At 33.2% G+C, this 17,758-nt stretch overlaps 2 protein-coding genes across 2 annotated transcripts; one reads left to right on the top strand and one right to left on the bottom strand.

Moving 5' to 3' along the window:
* The first annotated feature begins 1,730 nt into the window (after positions 1-1,730).
* On the top strand, positions 1,731-2,726 carry LOC105784601 (hypothetical protein). Its single transcript, XM_012610499.2, has 2 exons — positions 1,731-1,904; positions 2,132-2,726. Exons 1-2 carry the CDS (start codon positions 1,767-1,769, stop codon positions 2,519-2,521), a joined length of 528 nt encoding a protein of 175 aa, XP_012465953.1. The 5' UTR covers positions 1,731-1,766; the 3' UTR covers positions 2,522-2,726.
* Positions 2,727-6,239: 3,513 nt separating this feature from the next.
* On the bottom strand, positions 6,240-15,356 carry LOC105783033 (pentatricopeptide repeat-containing protein At5g04810, chloroplastic). The gene is made up of 10 exons (XM_012608201.2): positions 14,376-15,356; positions 13,903-14,030; positions 13,320-13,460; positions 11,906-11,992; positions 11,028-11,181; positions 9,561-9,620; positions 8,466-8,894; positions 7,660-7,955; positions 7,389-7,518; positions 6,240-6,942 (listed from the first exon to the last, which is right to left on the bottom strand). Exons 1-10 carry the CDS (start codon positions 15,306-15,308, stop codon positions 6,418-6,420), a joined length of 2,883 nt encoding a protein of 960 aa, XP_012463655.1. The 5' UTR covers positions 15,309-15,356; the 3' UTR covers positions 6,240-6,417.
* Positions 15,357-17,758: the final 2,402 nt, after the last annotated feature.

Raw genomic sequence — 17,758 nt, 5'->3', positions numbered from 1 at the left:
ATTACAAGTATAAAAATAACGATCAATTATAATGTAAAATTCAATCAATATAATATATAACTGATGAATATTTAGACAAAACTCATATAAGGCATATGCACAATGTGGAAGGGAGATCCACACGGTATAATTGTAGATGGTGGGAGGGGGATGGAGACTCACACATTATAATTGCTGATGGGAGGCTTGAAGTCGGACCTTTAAGATCTGAGATCTCTGCTTTTGTCAATTATACTAATACTTTATATAATTTGTTTTGATTAAACTAATCTCATGAATCGAATCGATATCGTAATTTTATTTTAAAAGATAGAAAAAATCACATATGGGTGAACATTCTTTTACTATAAAGACTTATCAAATTAATCCCTCCATTATTAAATAAATTAATTTAGTCATTGAATTGTTTAACAAAGTTTTATTTTAAAAGCTCTTTTATGTTTTTATGGAGTTAAACTACAAATGAAATGAATATTTTTCATATTAGTTTTTACATAGTAAATGTTAACTCTGTTATAATTTGACATTATTTTATCCTTTTTAAAAGTACAACGATTCAATTGATATCTATTTAATAATAGAGGTACTAATTTGACCTAATCTCTATAACAAAGAGATATGTCACATTCACGATGTAGTTGGAAGTAAAATATTTAAACAAACAATATAATTTTATAATTGCGAGTTCAATTTTTGAACTTTTGGAAATTTTAAGTAGTTTTTTTATTTAAGGATTTTATGTAAAAATATGAAAATTTAAAATATCAATAATAATATTTATTTTCTTTTTATAAAATAATTTACAGTTTTTTTTCTAACTAGGTTAGTGTCTGATTATTTTATCAAACCAATACACTTAGAAACATTATAGTAGTATAGATTTAATATATTGTTAGTGTATAAATATATGGGAAAATATTTAGTATATTGTCGGTGGAGTTTCTAGACTCCACAAGTAAAATTAGAGGGTTGACAAGTGTCCTATAGATGCATAATAAAATATTAAAAGAAATGTTTTAAAAAGACACGTGATAATTTTTAAAACTGCTTGTAAAATAAAAAATACAATGCTAGTATACCAAATACTAATCCAAAATATATACACGAAAAAATTAACTACATAATGTCACCTATTAAAAGTTTAACTATTTGTATTTATTTTGAAGGTGTTTTTCAATGAGGTGTTAAGGATATTTTAAAGATGTCATCATGTGCTTAAAATTGGGTGTATAAATTTATTTATTAATGTATATTAAATACAAAATTTTCTCACATTTGTTAAAAAAATTCATTAATTTTTTTCTTTGCCAAAGTTGGTGTATTATAATCTAATATAAATTTCATAGTTATTTTAATGGAACTCCTTTTCTTATTTACTTTTACTTGCAAATTCCAAAAAAAACTTTTATGGAAATTTACAATTTTGAACTATAAACTTGATTACTATAATTATTTGGTACATTGACGATGAAAATTTTAACTTCACAATATTGAAATTTTGCCTCTGTACTTAAATTGCATTTAAAAATTTTAAAAAAATAAGAGATGTCAAAATCTCAACCTTACTTATGCGTTACAAATCTTCGTCGCTGTACAAAATAATTACCCTTATTATTATTATTATTATTATTATTATTATTATTATTATTATTATTATTACCTACTCATTGTTCTCTATAAAACTATGTCCTCTCACTACTCAATTCTCTATAAATTGTGAGTAATCAAAGTTGAAAGAGTCTATTATTCTTTTCTAATTTCAATCAATGGCCTCTGAAATCTCTGAAATTAAGCAAGAGAGTCCTATGGATGATGTTAGATCTAGCAATACTTCTCTCATCTCTAGTGCTAATGTCACTGTGAAGAATTGCTCTAACATTAACCGAAGTGCAAAGCATAATGAGGTAAACTATTAGCCGATTTAAATTTCTTATATATGTATTCTTTATATAGTAGATTATTCATGTCCAATTTATCAATTTTTAACCCTCTTTCTTCTTTTGTTAAGATTCTTCGAGAAGTCTGAGTAAATGATTGAAATCCAGTGAAATTTGACGATACTCTTAATAAAGAAATTCATTTCAATTTATCAACTTTTTATGTTTCCGTGTTTTTTTTTTCTTTTTTTAAGGAACCTCGTCAGGGAGTTGCTCGGAAGAGAAGTTTGACTGAAACTGGCGAAGAAGAAAACGGAAGAAGCATAGATTTGAATGTTGAGCTAACTCCGACAGGTCAACCCCCAAAAGATCGTTTATCTACTAACCGATCTTCGGAGATCTCATCAACATCGCTATCGGAAACGTCACGCATGCTTCTGAATCAACAAGACTCTTCTGGTGAAGAAGTTGAGTTCAGCAACGCAACACCGGAGGAACCGCCACTTGTTGCGATGGGTTGTACCCGTTGTTTAGTATTTGTGCTGACAAGTGAAACCAACCCTAAGTGTGTCAATTGCCAAACCCCTGATCATCTTATTGATGTACTTCATTATAATCCCCCCAAGAAACCAAAGCATGTTTAGTTTATTTTAATTTTAATGTTGTCCTCCAAACTATATAGGCAAGATGTTGCTCTCTTAGGCTTTAATTTTAATTTTAATGTTGTTATGCATAAGTTATTGCTGTTTTAGGTTTTAAGTTTAAGTTAAGTTTAATGTTGTTGTCCAAACTATATATGTAGTTTGGTTTCTTTTAATGCAATATATTACTCTATGTATTTTCTCTTTCCTTCTAAACTCTTGTTAAATTAAGGGATCATTTTAAAATAAATTTAAAATAAAAGGACCAGAGTCCAAATACATTAGGAGGAAAAATGTTAAAAATATGTAACTCATTGGGTGTCTAATAAGTTACTAATAAAATATTTTGTTAGTTTTACTTAATTCAATTAAAACCAAAGGAAAACTATTTTAAAAATGGGTAAACTATACTATTAGTCATTAATCTATAGGTAATTTTTCGTTTTGGTTACTTAATTTTAAAAAGTTTAAGTCATTGAACTATTCAGAAGTTTTAATTTAAGTCACTGGGCTGTTAAATTTTTTTTTTTGAAAGTTTCGCCAATGAATTCCAAGCGACAATTCAACGACCGGTACGATGAATCAATACTTATCGACGAGTAGAAGAATATACTCTAGATCCAAGTTGATTTAATGGTGAGTGTCAGAGATTGGAAAAAAAACTGTTTGAATTTTGATTTGCAGATTTGTGATGTCTAAAGTTATGATAATTATAATTTAATTTACAATTATTAGTTAAAAAGTATTAGAATGATAAGTGTTGTTTAATTCTCAATGTTCTGCTTCCTCAATTTCATCTAGTTGCATTTTGGGGTCAGTGGTAGTGTGTTTTCCCTCGAGCCATTTTGGTGAGAACTTCAATTCAACAATAGTTCTCTCAATATGCTTAGTGTCTCTAATGAGCCTTGGGTTCTACTTAACGAGGGAAGGAGATGGTAGTAAGTATTTTCCATGGACCTTTTCAGTATGCTTGACAAATTCGCCTAAATCGAATTCCACCATTTCAACCACTGCCTTGAGCAGCACTGCAGCCTTCTTGTCGACTGCATCTATTTGGCAGTTTCGTAGCCAATTTTTGGTTGCACTGGTTGTGGAATTAAAAAGTGCACCGCAAGTGTTCTAAGTATTCACCCAAATTTATATATTGATAGTGTATTAAATATAAACTTTTTTTTTCCTAAATAATCTCACATTTGTCAAGAAAATTATTAACTTTTTTTGCTTGTTGAAGTCGGTGTGTTATAATCTAATATAAATTCCATAGTTGCTTTAATGAAGCTCGTTTTTTTTTTATTTACTTCTACTTGAAAATTCTCAAAATCTTTTTATGAGAAATTTTAATTTTGAACTAAACTTGATTATTATTATTTGATACATTGCGGTGGAAATTTTTACTCCACAAACCGAGTTGAGATTTTATCATGTGCACTTAAGTTGTATTTAAAATTCTAGAAATGAATAAATATGACATGTATCAAAATCTTAACCTCACTTCTGGAGTAACTTGTGTACCAAATAACCCCTATTATTATTATTATTATTATTATTATTATTATTATTATCTATAAAACCATGTCATCTCACTGCCCAATTCTCTACAAATTGAGAGTAAACAAAGTTGAAAGAGTCTATTATTTTTCCCTAAATCTAATCAGTGGCCTCTGAAATCTCTAATATCACTGAAATCTCTAAAATTAAGCAAGAGTTCTATGGATGATGTTCAATCTAGCAATACTTCTCCTATCTCTAGTGCTAATGACACTATGAAGAACTGCTCTAACATTAATCAAAGTGCAAAGCATAATGAGCTAAACTATTAGCCAATTTAAATTCCTCATATATGTATTCTTTACATAGTAGATTATTCATGTCAAATTTAACAGTTTTTAACCCTTTTTTCTTCTTTTGTTAAGATTCTTCGAGTAACGTCACGCATGCTTCTAAATCAATAAGATTCTTTTGGTGAAGAAGTTGAATTCAACAACACAATATCAAAAGAATCATCACTTGCTGTGATGAGTCATTCTCATTGTTTAATATATGTGACGGCATGTGAAATCAACCTTAAGTGTGCCAATTGTCAAACCTTTAATCATACATAATTATCCCTCTAAGGAATGTGTAGTTTATTTTAATTTGTGCTGTTCTCCAAACTATATAGGTGAGTTATTGCTCTATATAGGTGAGTTTTAAGTTGAAATTTAATGTTATTCTCCAAACTATATATATATAATGTTAGAGTTTACTTTAATGTTAATGTAAGTTTTAATTTTTATATTAAAGTTGTTCTCCAAATTATATATGTAATATATTGCTATATTTAGTTTCTCTTTCCTTTCAAACTCTTGTTAAATCATTTATGATAATTTAAAACTTATCACCAACATTAAAGGGTATTTATTTTTTTACGAAAATTAAAGGGTATTTTTAATGGTGAGATTAAGGGTTAATTAATTTAGCATTTTGACAAAAAATGTAAATGTCAAATTGGGTCTAACTATTAACAACATATTTTATTGGAATAATAAGGGATCGTTTTGAAATAAATTTAAAATATAAAGGACCAGAGTTCAGATACATTAGGAGGAAAAAATGTTAAAAGAATATGTAACTGAATGGGTATATAATAAGTTACTAATAAAACATTTTGTTATTTTTACTTAATTCAATTAAAAATCAAAGTAAAATAAACTTATTCCTCCTCTACTACTATCGTATTTGTATCTAAGAATTTCTAAATTCTAATTTCCAATCATATTGTAATGGCTACTCGTATATTGAGATATGAAGAAAGGCATATTGCTCAGAATCTATAAACATTAGATTATTCTCTTGTGGCTCAAGGTCACATTAATATGAGAATAAATTTACCTGACGAAAGAATCATTCCTCAATTAACATAAGTAAGTTTCTATCACGCTGGACAAATTGAGAAAATTATTTTTGTGTCATCATTCATATTCACTCTGATTAAATGATGAAAACTCAAAAATCATACGTTTCATCTCCCATGTAGCGAAGCAACAATAACATTAGAAGATGTAGCATCGATCATGGATGTTCTAATAGACAAGCATCCAATAACAAGAAATTCCATGTTTCATCTTTAGAGGTTCCTTTATATTTAAAAATGGTTCAATTTTTACGTAATTTCTAGTTGCCATGTAATTGAAGTGTTGATTTACAACTTGCATGAAATCCTATAATAATATAAGTGAGTTCAATATTCATAAACGCTCACTTAATCAGCTTAGAAGCTACAAATTTCACTCATGGTTGTTGACCCATTTCTTTAATGACCAATTGATATGAGCATCCAAATATAAGCACAGATATAGGTGGTATACCAATGAAAAGTGTCAAGTATAAGCACGGCCCTAAACCTTAAGAAAGTGCTTGGTGCATACATGGATGACAAGGTTTAGGATGGATTTCACACTTAGGCAGATAGGCTGGAATAGGTAATCCGAAATGTTTTGAGATTAAACTGAGGTTTCCGTTTGATTTTATAATTCGTAATCAATGAGTAAACATTAGTAATTATTCATTAATTGGTTAGAATAAGAACTAAAATTTGGAGGTATAGACTATTTTGCAATAAAATCAAAATGTGAGAAGTAAATGTCTTAGGAGTAAAAGTTTGGATTAGAAATAGGATGGGGCATTATAAGGATAATAGCCCCAAGGGCATAAGAGCAAAAATACCATTTGAAAGATGCAATGGAGGGAACGATTATCATTTTCTAATTCATGATTTCATTTCTAAATTTATGACAAAAAAAATTTCTCTCAACTCAAGCAAAATGTGAGCTAAGAAAAATTTCAAGATAGGAACAATAGTGGATAGGCATATGACCTGGCTGACAATACATAAACTAATAGTAGCAAAACATGATTTATTACCATAATCTGTTCAAATCTTCATCATCAAGATCATTGTCACCATCGGTCACATTATCAAGATATACATCGTTATCTTCGTCATCACTTTCAGGCTCATCATCTGTTTCGGGATCAGATTTTGCAGCAATTGTATGGTATGAATTCCAATCAGGAGGGAAAGTCTTCTGCAGAGCTTCTGTAAGCTCTCCACCTGACCTCTCAATCTTACGTAAACACCTCGACCAGTGAACTGCAGTTCCCATATCGACAGTCAAACCAGACACGATCATCTCTCGACAGACAGACAACACTCCCGAGTAAATATATGCCTCTGCAACAGTAGCCCTCGATAGAAGTGATGTCATCAAACAATGATATACGGCTTTATCTGGTTTCAAACCGGCCAGTTTCATCTCTTCAAAGCATTTCAAGGCCTTCTCCGGAAGAGAAGCACGCGCCCATCCATGAATAAGTGTGGTATAGGTTTTAACATTTGGCTTTATTCCAATAGCATCCATTTCTTGAATTGTTTTTGTTGCTCTCTGGTAAAAACAAATATCAGAGTAAGAATTTACTGCTGAAAGAATATTAACATCAATGGACAGGAAATACTCGAAAGCTCGTTTTAGGGAAAATAATGCCAAAAATAAAATTAACAAGGTTCATGCAATCTATCTAGCGCGAATGCACTTGAACACAAATGAAGTTGAGTTCACGGTCTTCTGACTTCCACAGCCTACAAAGGCACAAGTCCACCCAATTCATGGTCAAGTATGCTATTTGAGATGATAAGAGATGAAAAACTAAAGACATCTAAGACTAACTCATCTTGATCCGAAAAGACCGGATTAAATCCTAAAATAGCTATAAATTAAAGCATTTTAGGGTAAATACACCTTAGCAATGGAATGACAACGGAATCTCACTCTAAGTGTTATTCGGACTATAAAACTTACTAAAGTTTGTAAAATCCCCCCAAGATACATACCAGCATGTCTCCAGCTTTGCAACACGCATTTATAAAAGATGTGTAAGTATGGATATCAGGCTGAACCCCTTCTTGTTTCATTTGCTGTATCAAGTCAGCAGCCTCCCAAACATCACCTCTCCTAGCCCATCTAAAAGAAAGAAAACAAAAGATGGAAGTCATTTCATATTATAGATACTCAAAATAAGTGAAGACTAGTAGCAGGCTAAAAGAGGATACTAAGACTGTGTTCTAGTAAATTAGAGAGAAGAAGTTTAGTAAAAGTCCAAACCCATCGATTAGAATGTTGTAGACAAAGGTGTTTCTCGGAATATTTTGAGCAGCCATCTCTTTTGTGACAGCTAGAGCACTTTGCATCCTCCCAGACTTGCAGCATGCTTTCAGAAGAGCTTCATATGTATAGACGTCTAGCTCAAGGCCCTCATTTCTCAATTTTGAAAAATACTCGAAGGCTTTTCCAGTATCACCCAATGAAGCATAGCCGTGCATGATGGTTGTGTATGTGTGTTCATTTGGAGTTATGCCAGCCAGTGTCATCTCATCCAATATTTCAACAGCTTTTTCCATCTGCAAAAATTAATTCAAACCTTAAGTTAGCAATATCAATAGATCTTAGTCAAAAGGACAATATGTCTCAAAATGAATGCCACGATAGATATCACTTGAAATTCCAATTTTGAAACCTCCAGTTTGAGGATTGAGGGTGGGAGAGTAGGGTTCATGGAATAGCAGAAGGCTCTCCGAATTGCCTAATCCAATGCCTATGAATCCCCATGTATACGAAAAAGAATGGAACGGAATACAGTTGAATGTAGCAATGCATGGAGTAATATAAAACTTCTCCTTCCAGTATCATGTGTAAAACAATTTACCAGCCAACTGGTAATGTTCTGCATGCAGTTACTCCATTGGCTAAATGAAATACCCAGGGATGAAATACTTGAATTAATTATTTTATAAAAAATTAATACTCGACTAATGTGACAAAAATTCATGATATAAGCATCCCTCTAGCCTTGCCAGTGCACATGAAAAATCCAGGATTTAACTACCTCAGTATCTTATATATCATTATACCTGACGTTTCTCAGTAAGGCCAAGAATCAAAGCGTTGAAAGTGTGTACAGTTGGAATGCAACCACTCCTCCTCATCATATCAAAAACTTCCAACGCTCTTCTCATTTCCCCAGCTCTTGCAAAACCATGTATAATGGGCATAAATGTCCGTGTAGTAGGTCGATGCCTCTCCTTCTGCATTTCCTTGACAGTATGAATTGCGCGATCCATGTTACCCATCCCACAAAAGGCCCGGATGATATTATTATATAGTACTACATCAGGCTTCAAACCATCTTTGACCAGATCCTCAAAAATTGCAAAAGCATTGGCCCAATCTTTTAGTTTCAAATATCCATTGATCAACATGGAATAAGTCTTCATGTTATGCTTTATACCAGCAGATTCCATCATTTTGCTAACTTCTAAAGCTTTGGAGACTTTTCCAATCTGGAAACAAAATGCATAAAGAAGGTAATTAATTCAGAGACATATTAGAAGGAGTATTTCATAATAATGTCTTTAAGCATTTTTCCGCAATAATAGAGATGCAATTTCAGGGAAAAAATTGAAACCTTTAGAAGTGAAAGTAGCAGAGAATATCTTAATTAACAGGAATATTTTAGAAAATAGCAGAGACATATTGACAGGAATTTTTTAGAAGTGAAAATAGCAGAGATGCAATTTAAAGGGTTGGCTTATGCTCTTGACCGGCATACTTGAGTTATGTTTCATAAGAAACAAGTCTATATTTTAGTTCAAATTCAGTTTGCCTCCTTAGAAAAGATCACAAGCTCCTAATTCATTTGTAGTACTATTCCCATCTGATTTCTTTAGAATTTAACTGGCACAGAAAAACAGGGACAAGGCACGAAGGGGCTACAGATTTTTCCAGAGACTACAAAGAAAACTAGTTGAACATATATTTTACTACTTTCTAGGGAAAGGACAGGCAAAGGAGGATAAAATGCTTCAATTCAACAAAGAGATTCACTGAACTTCAACACTCCCCAAAACACACACACACACACAGAAGAGGAATACACCGTACAAGGGGGGTTTGGGGGAGTGCATACAAAGGAAAAGAATCATTGAATAAAAATTAAAAATCCTTGCCTTAGCATAAAGATTAATAAGACATCCATAGCTGATGATTGAGGGAGTAAATCCACATTCCTGCAGCAAATTTCTAGAAAAAGTTAACATAGAGAAAAAGATAAGTATAGTTGGTATAACATGTTCCATGGAAATATTAAATGGAATTAGCCCTTTCTATGAAGAATTTACACCCTTCAACCAATAAGAACCCATTTAGTAATTAAGACTGTCTCCATTCAGACAGACTAAGAGAGTAATCTTTGGAGTTCGAATTTTCAAAGGTAAAATATGTTTGAGAAGTGAAAAATAACAACGTAATTTAGAATTATACATAAATCAAAGATAATTGAAATGATTGAGGAATATTGTGTGTTTGTGATAGGGGGAGCAATCCTATGTGTTTGGTTGAAAGTGGCAGAATGAGAGAGTGGTGTGATGCTTAAATGTGATTGATATATAGGATACATGGTGATGTCCAGTCCATGCCTGGAAATGGAGAATCCATAAATGACAAGGGAAAAAAAAGAGAGTAAATTGCATTATTTGAGGTAACAACTTAAATATTTTTCTTGATTCATCCCTCAACCAGCAAAATTTTTCTATTCTAACATCAATTTTACTTGTACAATGAACAGAATGACTAGAAAATAGATATTTAAAAACAATTACATAGTTTCATTTTCAAATGCTAATCTCCAATTTGATCAATTTCTAGCAATAGATAACACAATATCCACTTCATCTTTTCTAGGATTCCTGGACCAAAAGTTCAAGATCTAATCTTTATAAGTATTAACATGTTTTAGTTACTTTTATTTTAAAAATTCAAGAGGTGAATTTTATAATATGATATTCTTAGTTATGCAAAAGGTGGTTTTGTGTAAAAGAGATGAATGAGAAGAAATAAACATAACCATATTCAAAAAAAAAAAAAAAGAGAGAAGTTATGAACTTCAGATCTTTTCAAAAGGTTGAGCTTCATGACTATGGAGAGAAGAAAACAAAAGCAAAATCATGGAAAGAGAAGATTTGTCTATAAAAACAGCATTCTACACTGCCTAAGTTAAAGGTGAAAGGAGAAAAGATTAAGGCCTTTACGGCCACAATCATAAATATCTACATACAAAATTAGCTTTTCAGATGCCAAAGCGTTGTCCTTTTGAGTTTTCTCCTATATTAGTCAATTGTTTACCTTTTCCAAAATGCAAACATCATACACCTCAAAGTGATGAGGGATGTCAGGGTACTACCGGCTTAATACAAGGAAAAACCAGAAAGCTCAACCATTCATTGGTAAAAGAACAACCAAAATAAAAAAGCCAAACTATCAAAAGGGCAGTGACTCTTTCTTTTCCTTCAGGGGATAAATAGAGACTAGATTAAGACATGGTTTATGAACGCAAATTTACATCTATTTGATTCTGATAACTTCTAAATTCCATGTGTATAGAAAACTTTACAAGAATAAATGAAATGAGCTTTTACCTTAAGTCTTTCAAACACAATCAAGCATTTTTCTTCATTGCCAATCATTGTATAGCCATCCATCATGGTATGGTAAATGTCAATAGGGGCATCTATACCTTCTTCTTCCATTTCTCTAACCAATGCTTCAGCTCGCTCCATGTTGCATGTTTGACTGCAAATGAAAGCAAAATATGGAAGCAAAAAAATTAGCCTATAATGAAGATGATTATGACAACAAAAATAAGAAGCTTAGACAAATAGAATAGCAAAAGTACGGAGATAGCCAACTGTAGAAACATGATAGCTACCTTGGCAAAGATACTACTTTAATATACCAACATAAATTCATATCTTAAAAAGCTATTAACAAGATTATCCTAGAAGAACTAACACCTATAAACATAAATTCTTCTGTCTGTCTATACACATTGGCAACTAGTTCCTATCCAGCCTATAAACAACTAACACATTGCATAATGAACATGTTTCACTAAGACTTAACTCACAAGAAGTGGTTTGAATAGAAAAGAGTTTGAAAATGTTAAAGGTTAACTAACATTGAGTTCTGGAATTGCAGCAATAAAACAACTCCACGGCACATGAATCTCCAAATATACATTATATCAACAATATCTATGAGATATTGCATCAGTCCACATGAGATCACTTGGACATTTTAGCAAAACCCGCTAATTAGAACATGATAAAAAAAATAGAATATAGCTGAAGATGTATTAACATAAACACAAACTATGTGAATCCACTATAAGTCTCAAATTTATCTTCATTGACCTATGCACAAAAAGAAAATGGCCCAAAAATTGCAAAAGAAAAAAAACACAAAATACAGAAGAATAAAAATATTGTATGATAGAAGCCAAGCTTTTACTACTTACCAATGAGCATAAACAATATTTCCATAAATGATTGCATTCAGAGGTGTATGTCTCTCTTTCGCCTCCTCAAACCAATAATCTGCAGCTCTTCCAAAATGACACAGGATATTAGTTCAAGATGAAGCAAATTTACCCATTTTGGCCATTGATAATTTCATAGCCCCATAATGGCCATAAAATTCACCAAACAAACTTTAATTAGTCTACCACAATTTTGCAAACAATTTTTAAAAAAAAAAAAAAAAAAGCAAATGCAAGATGCTCAAGAAACATAGTACTTTAACCAGATAAGTCCATTCAAACACATAAGAACATTGAACCAGACATGCACTTAGGAAAGTTTTGAATCCTCTTGGTCCCTTAGTGATAAGCATCCAATTTAAAACCATTTGGTAATAAGTAGAGGAGTTTAACTTGAATATAAGAGTACAAAAAAATCAAAAGACTTAATAGATGTGGGACGACACCGCTTAACACTTATCAAATAAGAAATAACCTCCAAAGAAATTATCAGTTTTGCATTTTCATTTTACACCAAAAGACTTTTGAATCATGAGAGCACACCTAATGATATTCAATGTTGTCAAATATATTATACATACTCAGAGGAAATTAAGTGATATCTTAAAGGCTATAGATTGAGTCACTACTGGTCATAGTAAAAGACATGCATAGGCACTACATTATCCTTTGGCTATCCCCCACCCCCATCATAAAAATGGTAACTTTTTGTTAGATTTCTATCAACCTCCAAAAAATAATACTAAATGCATAAAAGTTGATGTAGCCTGAGAAATCGTTAATGTGACACATTTTTTCAATGGAATACTAGAAGAGGTTCTGAACAATCCAAACAGAAAAAATAACATATTGCTACAGAAATCTCGGAACATGACTATGATTAACCCACCTCAAAATCCACAAATAACTAGCTCTTAGACAAGTCAGCAATGGTTTTTCAGGAATTTAATATATTTTACCCTTTACCTAAATTGTAACATATTAGATATATTTTTATAAAATGTTTAATAGTAGCATTATCAGACTGAGTAATTAAATCTTGATAAAGAAAATATCAAAGTTACATTCAAATATAATAACTTGGATATTCCACCCACTGTAAATTAATAAAAATGACCATTCCCAATAATTGAAACTAATATCCAGTGTAACCCCAACCATATTCCATTATTTACTGTTCCATGGAGCCAAGAAAGCCCTATGAGCTGAAAAAACACATCGAATTTCAGCAACCTTGAAAAAAATAGTTAAAAACTAAGGTCCTAATAAAGCAGGCACTATGTGTCAAAAACATTAATTCAAGAGCCAAACATTCAAAAGAGAAAAAGGAGGAAAAAAAAGAAAAAAAGGAACAAATGTACTGGAAAAGGAAGAACCTGTGAGGTTTACTTACTCAGAATTGCCAATTTTGGCAAATCCTCTGACAAGTATACTGTATGTCACAAGGGTTATTTCAATGCCCTCTTCCTTCATTTTTCTAACACAAGATAAGGCTTCTTCCATGTCTCTGCCAACTGCATATGCATGAACAAGGCTGCACGACATAAACTATCTTAATATCTGGTAAAGAACAATGTATAAACTTTACCTTAAAAACTACTTGAAATCAATCATACAAAGATAAAGGTAAGCAAACTTCTATGAAGTATAGAATTACTGTTGAGAAAAAAAGAAGTAGACGAAGGATAAGCAATAGAACCATCTCAGATGCATTAACAATGAAGCTACTAACAATTTCTAGATATGGGGAAGGCCTTTATAAGATTGAAGATAAAGCAGCTTGGCTCTTGGATCTTCTGAAAACAATCAATGAATTTAACATGATTTAAGCGCAATAATATTAGCACCCCTAAACTATAGATGCCTATCAGAAGAACATAAAAGTCATTTGCTAAGATGCTCAGAAACCCAAAATCAAGCCAGCTCGCATAAGAACATGTGAAACTAAGGCACGGATAATATATAGAAATACATACTTTGTATAGACATGTGAGGTTGGCTCTATTCCCCTTGATCGCATCCTCTCAAATGTTTCGCGAGCACGGTGCATGTCCCCTCGTCTTGCATAATAGTTCACCATCAATCCAAACTCTCGTCTAGAAGGCTGAGAAAAATGAAAAGGACAAGAAACAATTAAATTCTGTACAAATCAAATAAAATTTCCTTGAAATTAGAACCTTGGAGAAGCTTAAGTTGTTTAAAATATTCCAAGGAATTCAGACGTCCGTAAGAAATGGAAGTTAGCTAACAGACAGAATTGCCATAGTCAGAAATTTCATGGCTCTCAAGATATGGACATAAGAGAATATAAGAGAAGCATATGCATATCTAAGTTTCTCAATATTGTAGCCTGCTAGCAGATGGTATTTTCTTACACTGAAACATATAACTGTTTTTCAATATTATGAACAAGTATATACAAGGTTGATATAATGAAGAAGCAAATCACCTTGTCAATCCTCTCAAAAGCAATAACTACTTTCTGCCAATTCTCCGGCTCGGAATCCAAAACCTTACGAAACAACCTCCGGGACCCTTCTCTCTCTTGATGCCACTTAGACTTATTACTCAAGTCTTGACCTTGATACCCCTCAACCCATCTAGCCCTCTCCTCTGCTTTTCCCTTCAACCTTGTCCCATCATCCAACTTCACCGTCAGGACTCTCCCATGAAACTCAACCCCATCAAACTCCACCGCCTTCACAGCCGACTTCTCCGCTACCGGAGGCGGACCTCCGTATATCACAAACCCAAAACCCGCATTTCTGTGTATCTCATTGTGGGCTTTGATCACAATAACGTCTTTTATTGGACCGAACTGCCGGAAGAATTCAGCCACCTCATGTTTCTTAATCCAACTGGGAAGATTCCCAATGAAAACCTTCCCATGTTGGCGGAAATTTTCAGGCTTTTCAAGCTCTGGCGACGGAGCTTCGGGTTCAGAAATTTGAGTTGCCTTTCGGGTATCATGAAGAAGAGGCGGAGGTGGAGGAGGCGGGAAGAGTTTGCTAGAGAGGCGAAGTTTGGAGACAAGAGATTGAGTGGTTCTTGTAGTTTCACCAGGAGAAGGGACATGAGAAAAATTGTTGTTGGTAGTAGAAGTAGTAGGAGTAGGAGTAGGAGTAGGAGTAGTAGTGGAGAAGTTTTTGAGGGGATTGGAAGAGATTTTGTGTTTGGGGGAGGAATTGATGGACTTGGGGCGGCGTATATTAGGTTCGGGAGGTTGAGGTGGCGGTGAAAGGGAGAAGGAAACGGAGGTGGAGGTGGTGGTGGTGGTGGTGGTGGTGGTGGTGGCGGTGGCGGAGGAAGAGTGGGGCTTTGAGGTGAAAAGAGGTGAGTGACAGTGTGAGGTGGGGAGTGACACAAGGCTATCCATTACCATCACATTCTGTCGAGTTCTGAAATTTTCTTTTGGTTACTTTATAACTAAACTACCCACACAAACCAGGGCGGGTAAAATTCAATCCATCCACTCTTTTCATTATATTTTGTCCAACACCCTTTATAGTTTATCTTGGGCCTGGTGATGTTTGAATTGGTTCAGACTCGACCTGACCATCAGTCCGAAAAATGGTAAAGAGGGCCTACTATAACATATCTGTACTGTAGCTTCCAGTCAATCATCGGTGGATTCAAGAGAATGTTAGTCCATTTTCGAGAGAGATCCCTGCACATACAATAGTAAAAAGGGCCTGCAAGGCAACTTGGAATCTCCTTCCAATGTTCTCCAGGTGACAATAAGATTTCTCTTAATTTCTTGTATAATGGTTGCAGGATTCTGATTTTTCCAAATAACCCAGAGGACTACCGCTTGAGTAGTATAGATGAATTGGTTGTTCTCACTCTTCCAATGGATGGATTGTATCCAATCTTCTAGGCATGGAATTATGTGTTGTTCTTATACTCTATATGTTTGAAAACTTAATGGACATCCAAACCACACAGCCCTCACATAGGAACATGTCAGAAACAAATGATCCAATGTTTCTTGTTTCGAAGGATTCATCTTCCATAGTTCTTTCTAAGGAAAGGTTGAACGATAATGATTATTGCTACACTCAAATTCATTGCAAAGTAAAGCATATGCACAACGAACTTGGAATTCACCCTTTGTGTGATACATCCAAGCAAATTTATCGTCACCATTTAGAAGTGAAAAACGTAGTGCTTCCCACCAACTCTCCCCAAGTGTCTGAATGATAAGATCATGATTACATAACTTGTGTATTGGATGAATAAATCTGAATAGCCACAGCTGTAATTGCAGTTGGGTATTGGGAGGATGCAGGAGGAAATTATTACAACTAACTATTATATGCCCTCTCTACTATAAACTTGGAGGCCCTGAAGCATGACAAAGTGTATATTGGTATAGAAGATAAAACTGATCGGATCAGTGTATACCTAGCACCTTGAGAGAGGCATAATGCTTTCCATGAAGCTAGCTTGCTCTGCATCTTTTCTAACAAAGGTTGGAAAATTTATTTTTTGTTATTAAGGTAATCCATCTATATTTCCAAATATTTTTCAAGACCCTTGAGTCTATTTGACTCCTATACATCCATCGTTTCGTCCTCATCTGCCCAAAAGGACTAAAAAAACTAGTTCAGACTTAGCATTGTTAACTGACAAATCAGAGAGTGCAGAGAAAGAACGTAACAGGGATTTAATTGTGAGACAAGAAAGCACCGAAGCATTGAAGAACAAATAACAATCATCAGCAAATAGCATATACGATATTGGGGTCCATTCTATACAATGCTAACCCCCTATATCTTTTGTTCTTTTTATGCCTTTATGAGTTGTAGTGAAAGTACGTTTTGACATAGCTAAAATAAGTACGGTGATAGAGAATCGCCTAGTCTCAATCCCCATTTCAGATATATGGGCTCGGTCAGAATCCATTTATTAAAATTTGATATGTCACCATACTAACACACTGCATCATAAGCTGTCTCTATCGGTCACTAAACCTCGTTTCATGCAGGATAGCCAACAACATGGCTTACACATATTGATTTTGAGTGCACCTAATATCCCTTTCCCTTTTTTCTTCTGTTGAGTAAAAGTGTTTCGGTACAATGTTATTAAATGTTGCATAATCGAATTTAGATAGTTAATCAGTACTTTGGCACACATTTTGTAATCAACCTTACATGAAAATCTGTAAACAATTGAATTTGTTGTCATTTAGAAACCAATATAATCGGTGTTTTGTTTAACTCTCTTAACAAATAGCCTATATTCAAGAAGCTCAAACAAGATAATGGTTGGTATTATGGTTTTGTCTCTTGCATCCATCAAAAGTCTTGAAGGGTTCATGAAGGGGAGCGCCTCAATTAGCCACATGGTACCCTATTAATATATAAGTGCCTTATATCTCCTAAGTTGGTGGTTCGAGTCTCCTCACACTCAAGTTATTTATATAATTAATATTCCACACTATACTGACACTAATTCCGTAACTCTTGTAGGTTGTATCTCGACCAACTAATAAGCTCCCCCTCCGTGAACCCTTCAAGGCTCTAGGAGAGGTGGGAGACAAAAACTACTCAATAGGTAATACTTCGAAAACTTTTGCAAGCGAAATTGGAAGTTCCACCAACAATTTTTGAGAAAACAATTATTATAAATTAGTTTTTTTTTTACAATGTCTAATTCCACTCATAATCGCCAAACTCTTAAACTAGAGGAGAAACACGTTTAAGCGCGTTCGAACACATATTCTCTTTATTGTTGCAATAACAATTGTGTCAATTAAGTTAAAACTCAATTAATAAATTATTATAAATTATTAAATACATTTATATCGTAAATATAAATATAATACAT

The sequence above is a fragment of the Gossypium raimondii genome, chromosome 13 (genome assembly GCF_025698545.1).
Source record: "Gossypium raimondii isolate GPD5lz chromosome 13, ASM2569854v1, whole genome shotgun sequence".
NCBI lineage: Eukaryota > Viridiplantae > Streptophyta > Magnoliopsida > Malvales > Malvaceae > Gossypium > Gossypium raimondii.
Note: the sequence above shows the minus strand (reverse complement) of the source record. Positions and strands in the feature narration are given on the sequence as shown.